Source organism: Balaenoptera borealis (genome assembly GCF_965194805.1).
Source record: "Balaenoptera borealis genome assembly, chromosome: 17".
NCBI lineage: Eukaryota > Metazoa > Chordata > Mammalia > Artiodactyla > Balaenopteridae > Balaenoptera > Balaenoptera borealis.
This window is the reverse complement of record NC_138876.1, coordinates 58,631,202-58,642,556: the sequence shown is the minus strand read 5'-3', so window position 1 is coordinate 58,642,556 and position 11,355 is coordinate 58,631,202. Positions and strand designations below refer to the sequence as shown.

The 11,355-nt window shown below is 38.3% G+C and overlaps 1 protein-coding gene across 1 annotated transcript; it reads right to left on the bottom strand.

Annotated features, from left to right (window-relative positions):
- Window positions 1-48: 48 nt before the first annotated feature.
- Window positions 49-10,526, bottom strand: SLC10A5 (solute carrier family 10 member 5). The gene has a single exon (XM_082363523.1). The coding sequence runs from the start codon at window positions 7,792-7,794 to the stop codon at window positions 6,478-6,480; it is 1,317 nt and encodes a 438-aa protein (XP_082219649.1). The 5' UTR covers window positions 7,795-10,526; the 3' UTR covers window positions 49-6,477.
- Window positions 10,527-11,355: the final 829 nt, after the last annotated feature.

Genomic DNA, 11,355 nt, shown 5'->3' with positions numbered 1-11,355 from the left:
CCCCTCCCTTTCTGCCTAGTCCTTCCAAATCTGGCCCCGTCTTTTTCGTCTGTGGTTTTTCTGACTTTCTTTCTCCTGCCTGTACATTCTTCTGTAATTTTAAAAAAATTCCTTTCCTCTATTTTGCCCATCCCTTACGTCTTCCATTCCTTCTAATTTTCCTGTTTCCCTTTATTTGTCCCTGTCTTTTATTCCATACTACTCTTTTGGCAAAACACAAACTGGAGATAGGACTCTAGCTTTGCAACTTTTATTTGTTAAAACTATGCTGGGTAAACCTACACTATATACATATTGTAGGGGTTCATAACGGAGCGTCCCCCAAATGTTCCATTTTTGCATGAGGATTATTTTGAGCTAAAGGCAACTGAGACCTGGTGAGTGCAAGAGAAAATACTCCCCCTCCCTTAACTACCTAGAAGAATTTAAACTGGAAATTTTTCTCAGAAAAGAGTTATTACTGGAGATGTGCTTTATCTAAAGGGCCCCATCTATATGGTAGGGCAAATATCTAATTACCAAACATCTGCTTTTCTTCTTATCATCCTCCTGTCCTTGGAAGCCCCAGGACCCCATCTCATTCCTTAGCTCAGGATGGCATGTAGCCCTCATTTTACTTTTCTGCCTCTGACCCTCTCATGCATGTGGGGTCTCTCTCCCCCTTATGTGTGTGGGATTTTCATATGTATAAAACTAAATTTGATTTTCTCGTGTTGAATCTGTCTCATGTCAAGTTAATTCTTAGACCAGCCAGAAGAACTTAGAAGGTTTCCTAGAGAAAAGTTTTCTTCCTCCCCAACAATATACACTATAGTAAACCTATGATAGGTAGACAGACAGACGTCTATTGGCCAGAACCAACTGCCCCTATTCTCAATAATTTATTTGGTAACCATGTAGTGAGGACTTACCATGCTTCAGGCGCTTTTGTTTTCATATGCATTATTTTACTTAAAGGTTGCAACAGTTCCATGAGAAGATATGATCAGCTTCATCATATGGACGAGGAAACTGAGGCTCAGGGAAGTTATTTATCCTCAAGTCACACAGCAAGAGCAAAGAGTAGAACACACTGACTCCAAAGTCCGTATTCAGGGAATACATGGTACGATAAGCTTGCATCACATGAAATACAAGGACTAGTCTATGGTCCTTAAAATAGTTCTGCTTCTTGAAATTCCAGGTCTGGCATCATATAGTCTTACTATTATAATGCAAAAGGCAGTGCACAGGTAAAAGATGTCCTAGCCACAACAGGATCAGGGAAGCAGGTTATTTGGCTCCTTGCATTTGCAGTGATTGGTTCTCTTAGCTTGATCAGAAGACAGGGTATTGTCACCAACGTGTTGCAAATGAGGGTTCTCGAAGATGAATGACATGAAGTGTGGGACCAATTCTCAAACCTCACAAAGAGCCAGAACTTTGTCTCCTTCTAAAGAGTGTTGCTGTAATTATCTAATTTGAACACCTCAATTTGTCTAGCAAATGATGCTTTTGTTTTCTTGATTAAAAAAAATTAAAAAACTTTAGAAATTAGCTTTTTGGTTCTTCATTGTCAGTCATCTTAAAATAAAAATCTTGCCAACTCTGTGGTGACAAGTGTTGGTTTTTAACCAAATAAAATTTTCCAGGCATTTGCAGAAATGTCATTAGAGTCCTCTTTAAGCCTCGTTTAAATAAACAAAGCTGCTAAAATCGGTGTAATCGAAGTGAAGATAGATAGAATATCTCATTCCTTCAAATTAAAACCATTTCAAGCTTCCTACCTCTAATGAGCAAGAAGTACAATCTTTTTCTAGGAGCCTCAGCTGCTACTTTACAATCGTCCTCAAGTAACTCAGGGATTTTTCAGTCCAAGGAGGTTGTTCTGCTTTCAAATGCCTGACAAAGTGAAATGAAGAATCCTGTAGTACACAGGGAGGTCTAGCGCTCCGATCTGGTTTTGGCAGTGTTGCAAACTGGTCCCACACAATCCAAAAGATTCTTGTCCAGTGCTGTGAGTGATTCAGATGGCTGCAGAGACCTCGGTACCTGGTGCATTGATCTTGGCTTCCCAAAAGGGCAATTTTTAAAGCTATAGTCACATCTGCAGCCGTTGTTCCCAACCCCAAAGACTGTCTGCTGTGCCAAGGTGGTTTGGGGTTATGGAGGGGTCAGGTTTCAGCCTCAGCCACACACTATACCAGGACAAAATCTGCTCCCTGGCGTGGTGACCAGATCACCATTCCAGACTTCCCTAATGGGGAGTTCCCTCTTGGGGGCCTTTGATATCCTTTCCTACCAGCGGACTTGCATCCATGACAGAGGTTCCAATTATGCTAAACCTCAAAATGGAAGAGAGGTAAGATCCAATGCCCCTGACACCTCCCCAGACACCTGACTATTCGTGGAGGGGTTCTGGGAAGGATGGCCTTTGTCAAGCCACAGAGTGCTCTGGTCTTCACCTACATAAGTGATAGGTGCCCTGTATTTGCATGATAAAGAGCGACCTTCATGGTGATTCCTTCCCCTGCAATCTTGGGTATCTTGCTAACTTTATTTAGTCTCTGGAGCTGACTTCTTTTAAATGGCAACTCCTTTCACTAAAAAAAAAAAAAAAAAAAATGCAGATTCCACATACCAATACTTTCTTAATTAAGTTAATTATTTAGTGGACTTTGATTAAAAATGACAAAAATTTATAAACACAAAATGCAGGTTCCTTATGGGTGGAATCTTCAGGATACCTAACAAGATTTCACGTTTTGACATAACATAGGCTGGAATTAGAGATAGAGTTTTTAGTTCTGGAAAAAAATGTACCATAGAATCATCTCTATTAAAGGTTGGAATGAAAGTTTATTTTTTTTAAAATGGCTTATCCCTCTACCTCTGGATCTTTTGTCTAATCAATCATGGCTGTGTAAAATGTGTGAAAGGAAAATCAAAATGGAGTTGGTATTGCTAAGAGAGCTCTCTAAAATGGAGCCAGGAGGCCATCGAGGAAGTGTGACTTACGCATGTCTCAGACCAAATGAAACTTTTGACCACTTATTATCTTAACACATGCATCCAGAACACTTACCCAATGTTCCAGAAACTCAAGATATTTATTGGACCCTTACCCTAAAATAACTCCTGACAGCCTTAAGGACAAATATTTCCTTTCTTGAATCAGGATCAGTCATAATTTTTGAACAATCTTGTGGCTTTTGCCTGCATAAGCTCCTGACTCTTTCTCTCCCCTGCAATACTCTTTCAGTTTTACCCGAATCTGTGTCTCCTGTCTCTCTTTGTTTTTTTAAATTTTAAAATAAATTTTTTTTTTTTTTTTTGGGCCGTGCTGCATGGCATGTGGGATCTTATTTCCTGACCAAGGATTGAACCCAGGCCCCCTTCAGTGCGGAGTCTTAACCACTGGACTGCGAGGGAAGTCCCAAATCTGTGTCTCCTGAATTGCAATTCTTAAGACTTCAAATAAAGCCTTTTGTTCTTTGCAGCCTTGATACTGATTATTGTTGGACAAATGGTTGGTATGAACTCAAGCAATTAGTTAGCCTGCTTTATGCCTCTCATTATTAAACAATAAATAAATGGCTTGAATAACTTCATCCCCATCCAAATTAGACAAATTTTCCTACATAAAAATCTCAATCTTCCATGATACATCTATAAGATAAATAAAATATATTCCAAGTTCCATTTGTACACATTCATCTGCTTTTAAAGTGCAAGATCAAACATGCAGAGAGTAACCATAATAATTATAGAGTTTACTATGTGTTAAGCATTATTCTGAGGACCTTATTAATACTAACTCATTTAATCTTCACAACAATACCATAAGGTAGGTACTATCATTATCCCCACTGTCCACATGAATTTAGGCATAGAGAGATTAAGTAACTTGACCAATGTCACCCAGTTGGTGACAGAGCTGGAACTGCAGACCCCGGCATTATCTGGCCCTAGAGTATATGATATTGACTTTCATAGACATTAATGATTAATTAATTCAATGTTTTACGAGCACCAACTCAATTAAAAGTATTGGTTAAAAACTGTAGGGAATTCAAAGAATAATATGTGGTCCCTGCCCTCAAGAAACTCATATTTTTGTTGTTGCTTTAAGTAGAAAGCAGCAGCTGTGAGTGGTTATTCTTGTCAACCTGAAACCATCGCCCTGCCCGTGGTGTTAATGTCCCAGAGTTTTATGCCAGAATTACAGGTTTAGGAGTTAAGCAAGATCTTAAACCTCAGTTGAATCTCTTCATTTTACAGATTTGAAAACTGAACTGCAGAGAAGTGTCTTGTTCGAGACCACAAAGATAAGGATAAAGAGCAACTAGAAAGGCAGTTTCTTGTCTCCCAATCAGTAAAATATGTTCATGAAAATGTACATAAGTCAAATTTATGCAAGCTTAGTTATATTTTAAACCCCTAAGTGGAGATTTCCATTTAAAGGAGTCAGTAGTAAAGTATTTCATGTAGGCAATTATCATTTTATAAAGTGAATAATAACCATCCATCACAATGCCAAACCAGCGCTTTGATGAGTCTTGGTATTAACATACTGGATTTGGTGAAATAAGAGAAAAAGAACTTTGGTTGTCTTATCAGCTGGCAAACTGAACAAAAATTCCCTAATACTATGATTAAGATGGTGAATAACACTGATAGGAAAATGTTCGAAGTTTTAGGCTCTATGGACTTATCAGATTAGTATTTCAAACCAACAGTAGATATATCAAGGTCAAAAGTTTAAAATCCGGTAAAATAATTATAGCAGCTAACACTTGCTGAGCATGTACTCTGTTCTAAGTACATTGTCAATAAGTTCTCATTTAATTCCTATGACAATTTGATGGAGTTTACACTATTATCTCCATTTTTTAGATAAGGAAATGGTACTACAGGATGGTTAAGTAATTTGCCTACAACTAAGGGCCTGGGAAATATGGGAAGCAGAATTATTTAGAGTGATAGTTCTCTTTCTTGATGCCCTTACTTTCTTTGGAGAGAAGTGCAAACTGGAACTAGATACTAAAAATTGCTTTTGAAAACTCAACAGTGGTGTAAAAACGAGCATACTATTCATTTGGGCCCTAGTCTGTACTTCAACACTTTATTTGAATAAGCACACAGGAAATATGCTAGATATTATGGGGAGTATCAAAATGAATATTGTTTGCATTATCATATTCTATTGTTTATATTATTATATTATACTGTTCATACTATTATATTGTACTGTTAATATTCTATTATATTGTTTACATATTATATTATGTTTATAATTTGCATGTTCAAGGATTTATAGCAAAATAGGGAGGATACGATAGGAACACAAATAGCTGTAATGCAAGTACTATGAGCATAAAAAATTGTGATGAGAATTTAGAGGAAATTTCAGTTCCCGGTAGCTAAGGGGGATTAGTCAAAGCTTCATGGCAAGGGTGGTATTTGAGCCAGGTCTGTGAGAGTGGTCAAAATCTAGACAGAGATGACGTAGTCCCCTCAGGTTGCAGGGACAGTGTGAACAAAGGCAGAGTCATGAGTTATCAAGTTATCTGTTGATTGGAGCAAAGACTGCGTGTAAAGAAGTGGGAGGGGAGATAAAACTGGAAAGCTAGGGTGAAGTCAGTGAGCAGAGCGTACAAAATGCCTCCCTAAGGAATATAGACTTTATTCAAGAGGCAAAAAGGTTTGTAGCAGGGAAAGCAGATGATCAAAGTTAGATTTTAGGAAGATTAATCTGCCAGTGCTTGGAGAGTGGACAGAGAGGCCAAAAGCCAGGTAAGAAAGGTTTAGGGAAGCAGCAATCTAGGACAGAACAAAAGTGGTAGTACTGGGAATAGAGAGGAGACTGATGAAAAGATATTACAGGAAATTGTCTGTAGGAAATAGTTTGACTATAATGAAAGAAAGAAGAGGGAAGAAAGGAGAAGAGGGGGAAGAGATGACCCTGCGCTTCAGGGTAAATGGTAACGTCTTTAGTGGGAGACGTGGACGACAGGAGGAAGTACAATTCTGAGAGCAGAAATGCTATATTTAGTTTAAGACATTGATTCCAAAGAGGAATTTACATATTCATTCACTGTGTGAGCATTTACCAAATGCCTATTATGGAAGGGCAGCCCTTCCATAAATACTCGGGATATATCATAATCACTACAGGAGGACTTTTTTTTTTTTATTGCTCTTTCCTGTTCAAGACACCATAATAAAGTATTATGTTAAAATCCAACTCTATAGAACATTTCCAAGCCAACACAGTTGAAAAGTAGTCTCCTTCCTCTGACTTCCTGTACATTTAACTGTCTGTACTATTCATTGGGTGTTCAGCACATATGATTATATGTATGTATATATTTCTCCCCTAATGTCAAGTTTTCAATCAGATCATAAGTGAGTTGAGAGCAGGCATCATTTCAGATATTCTTTGAATCTCCCACAGTACCTCATTCAGAGTAGGAAAATTCAGTAAAGCTTTAACTGTTAGACCGGGGGATTTTTCTTTCTTTTCTTTTCTATGGTAAGGATACATCTTTTCTTAGCCTTATAGAACAGAAGGATCAGTAAAATTTCACATCCAGAACACATGGCCACTGTGAAAGGAGCCACAGAAGCCAAGTCTGCATTGGACTGTGAAAAAGAAAGCTGAATAACAGCAAGGGCTAAGAAACTATTCAGTACCCCACCTTCGATAGCAACAGTTTTACAAACAGGAAGAGGCAGCATAGAAATTTTAGCAAAAAAGTACCCAAACGACAAACCCAAAGCAGGAACTAAGACACCCAGTAGAATCACTTCTAGGTTCACTGTTTTTAGAAACATTAATCCCATTCTGAAAGTCAAATAAATTCCTACAAACATTAAAATAAAACTCAGAGGTCTAATGATCCTCTCCAGGAACTTTGCTTTTTCAGGTAGTCTATGCTTGATGATTATTCCCACTGATATAGGTATAAGTATGAAAAGGAGTGTTGACATAATTTTAGAAACAGGAATATGCAAAGTACCTGATAACCCTAACATCCTACTATATATGTACGAATTGGCAGGCATCGTTATCAGGGCCAGTAACGTTGATGTGCAAGTCATCAAAATGGCCAAAGTGACATCTCCTTCTAGGAGCAGAGCAAAGAGATAGCCCCCACCCCCTCCTGGGCATGTACAGGTCATTACAAATCCAAAAGCCTGTGCCTCAGGCAATGCCAAAATCTGCGTCAAAAGGAATCCACAAAATGGCATGAGAAAAAACTGTATAACTGCCCCAAGAATTATTGGCAAAGGTCTCTTCCATATTGTTTGAAACACCTGTAATTCAATCTTACAACCAAACGCACATTTATTTAACAGTATCATTGGTAGAAAAACCATAAGGATATTTCTATCAATAAGGTTTGATGCCTGGAAAAGACTGTCTTGTCTTTGTTTGAGCACTCTGACTTTGACATTCTTTATTTCTTCAATGAGTCTTTCTTGCCTACCTTCAGAATCCCACAATTGAATGGTCAGATTTGTCTCCCCGTCTTCATCTGTCACCAGGTTTATGGTAAAGTTGGTAACATCTGATAAGGTCTTAGTCACATTCACCACTTGGAGCATTTTAGGATCTTCTAGTTGCACAAAGAGGTAGCTGGAGTTTGGCTGTTTATCTCTGTAACTTGACCTTACAACGACAGTTTCTTCAGTCTTTGTGAAAAATAGTAATTCAGTCTTTTCTATGTTCAGAAAACTGAGAAACGATTTCCTTGCTTCTCCAAGAGTCACAGACGACAAAAGCAGGACCATAAGAAGTTTTCTAATCATTTTGAAGGCTTAAATAAATTACATATGCAAAACCATTTAAATAAAGAACGTTCTTGTAAAGGTGTTCCAGTGACGGTCTGAGGTTGTTAGGTAACAGTTGTTTCTGCTAGATCAAAGTCCAGTAGGAGGGACTTTTGTATTTTTCAAACAAATACAGAGCTATCAAATGAGTGACATAACCGGTTTAACCTACAGCTATGAAATGTAAAAGTCATAGCATTTAACAGGTTCAATTTATCACAGCAGAAACCTAATCTTTATGCCTGACTTCCTCATTTCTGCCACTGGAAAAACAGCCTCCTACTTACTTGATTTTAAAACCTTAGTGTCATCTTTTTTTGAGTTCTGTTCCTTCCTAAGGAAAATCTACACTAAAAGCAGACAGGATCCAAAATTTTCAAATAGATGTTGAGGAGGCCTAGAGGTGGGTGTTACTATTTTATTCATTCAGGTCAAAATCAAATAAAAATTTACTGAACTTGTGTACTAGGGCCCTGAGCTAGGAGCTGAGTATACCACAGTAATCAAGCTAGGTGACTCTTCCCTCCTGGAGCTTAGTCTTGGTGGCTCTTTATCATTACTTAAGAAACTGCAGAGCCCAAAAATTGGCCTTGCAGAATCCTTAGGCTAGTTAGGGTTTTCCCATAACTCTAAACAGTGATGATATCAGTTAGGCAAAAACTGAAACTGTGGTGTCCTTAGGTAGAAAAAAATTTTTCTGGATGGTTACCAGATAGCTTGGCAACCTAGGGAGAGCACATAGCCAGATCCATGGCCAAAGGTACAGCCTGGTTAAGGGACCACTGCTGCTGGACGCTTGGACCCTGACACAATGGGCAATGGAAGCCCACTGACTAATTCTAATCTTTTATTCCTTCCTAGTAACACTATTCTTACTCACAGCTAGGGCAAGGATATTCAATTGACCCAACTTAGGTCATATGCCTGTCTTGGCTGCCAGGAATAAGGAAAAGAGTCAGGCTTTTTGAACTTCAACCCACAGATTCACAAACGCTTTCTGTTTCCCAAACAAGAGGAGGGGCTTCTGGTGCTAAGCAGAAAAAAAAAAAAAAAAAAAGACAAAGAACAACAACAAAAAAACCCCACTACAGTTATCTACTACTGAGCCTACAGATCTAGTAGTCTCTGATCATATAATCATTTCAGCAGATCCTTCCTGTAATCATGACACAATCTGTGTCAAATGGAACAATGACAGTTACACATTAAGTATTTTAGATCATAAAATGTTTGCTCCTCAAAAATTGTCAAAGCAATTTTTATTGGATATATTTTTACAAGTTTTTAAAAATTTGACTTATGTAGGTTAATCTTTCAAATACAATAGACTTTATAGTCCATAAATTTTATTTCCATGTACCACATTGAGAAAAACAAAATACACTACACCAATGTTGAAATAGGTACTGGAACTAATGTTTCTGTGATATTTCAGTTAAGTTCCCAGGGAACTTCCCTGGTTTAAAAAGACAAAAACAAAACAAACATAAGACAAGAACTTTATGAAACCAAAGCTATCTTTACAGTTATGTGACCAAATATCTTAATTCACAATTTTTGTCGCCCAGGTCAAAGAGGTGAGGAATGTAAATTTTACTTTCCTCAGATCCTTCCATCTGTAGCCTTTCCCCTTCTTCAGGTTCTCCAAGGCTTCTTATCTGAAAACTGCCTGGAATAAAATCTGACAAATCTGGGAAAATCTAGTAATTTATTATTCATGTGTATTTACTGGCTGATTATATGAAGCTTAAGCTCATTTGTATCATACTGTGGTTAGATATTTATCTGAATTTAAAACATTTTTCTACTTGTGGGTTTTCTGCTTATAATTCTAGTTGCCTGTGAGCAGGTAGAAAGATTCTAAGGAGGGGTGGGGAGAGCCAACCCTAGAATTATATTAAGCAGACTCAACTGAAAGCCCTAAAAGAAAGCCTGAGAAAGATGTCTGATTTCAGAGTAATTTGGAAACGAGACACTGGGGGGACTTCCTCTCTTGCCCACAATCTTGTTCCCTTTAGGAGACTTCTCAGGCCGGAGCCCCCGTCCATAGAGCCTCCAAGAATGCTGGCACCTGTGTCTCTTACAGACTAGTTTGCTCCACTATCTGGGACCAGATGACATAAGTCCTTCCCTCCACGCTGCTTTGTCTCTTTTCTAATCATTGACAGGACCTCTTCTTTAGTCTCCTTAAGTGTAGCTCAATCTCTGCCCGCCTTACTTCCCTTCTTTTCAACCCGCATTGGTATTTTTTCCGGTATATTTAGCTTCAGTTCAATTCATGAGACATGTGTTGGTCATCTACCATGTGCAAGTAATTATGCAGATGCTAAGGTATTTGTATTAAAACTTTCTGGTATCTGGGAATATATTTAAAGATTATTTCTACTTCTGGTCTTATGGTTTCTGATAAAAGAGCTATTAGAACATAGCTATACTTACTATATATTCATTGGCACTTGCCACACTGCTTTGTATTATAGCTTTAAGTAGGTATACATCTCTTCATTGTATCCACCATGGCAGTTAGAATCAAATCCTTACATTTAGTAGGTACTTGAATAACTAGGTTAATAAATGAATGTATAAGCAGCTGATAGAAGTCAGAAGTTATCTCCATTCACTGCATGAAAATAATATGAAGAAAGAATTAGAGAGGAAATAAACATTGTGAGTTTATTCCTTTAATTAAACCTAAGCCACTATCCCTGTCTATCGCAAAGTAGGAAAGGGACAAATAACAAACAGAAATAACTTCTATTTCTTCTCTATAGTAGTACTTTGTTGAGTATAGATAGAATACATCAGTCAGGAGCATTAATTTCAATGTGTTGGTAAAATGTAGTTACTTTTGGCATGTGTTTTGCTTTGTTATATATATAAAGGACTTGTAATGTAGTTTAACTATCCCCTCTTTCTTCTTATCTGTACTATATGATACAGACAAAATGGTGAATCCTACTGGACAGGGTTTTTTATCAGAGATATGCCCCAAAGCACTTAGGTGACAACAAAAAAATAATTTTCCCTTCCTAGGCCTGAGATTCCTCATCCACAAAATTTGAAGAGTGAGTGAGATGACCTCTAAGTTTCTATGATTTATGTATACACATCAATTTATACATCATGATGTAGGTAGATACTAAGGCCCCAAGCTGGTAGGCTTGGTCATGTGTCTTGCTTAAAGCAAAAGTGATGGGGCTTCCCTGGTGGCACAGTGGTTGAGAATCTGCCTGCCAATGCAGGGGACACGGGTTCGAGCCCTGGTCTGGGAAGATCCCACATGCCGCGGAGCAACTGGGCCCGTGAGCCACAACTACTGAGCCTGCGCGTCTGGAGCCTGTGCTCCGCAACAGGAGAGGCCGCGACGGTGAGAGGCTCGCGCACCGCGATGAAGAGTGGCCCCCGCTCGCCGCAACTAGAGAAAGCCCTCGCACAGAAACGAAGCCCCAACACAGCCAAAAATAAATAAATAAATAAAGTGTAAAATTAAAAAAAAAAAAAAAAGCAAAAGTGATGCATGTTATCTTCTAAGAGCCATCT

Bases quoted from the DNA above. Each gene is read 5' to 3' on its own strand.
- SLC10A5 (XM_082363523.1), bottom strand. From the start codon at position 7,794: ATGATTAGAAAACTTCTTATGGTCCTGCTTTTGTCGTCTGTGACTCTT.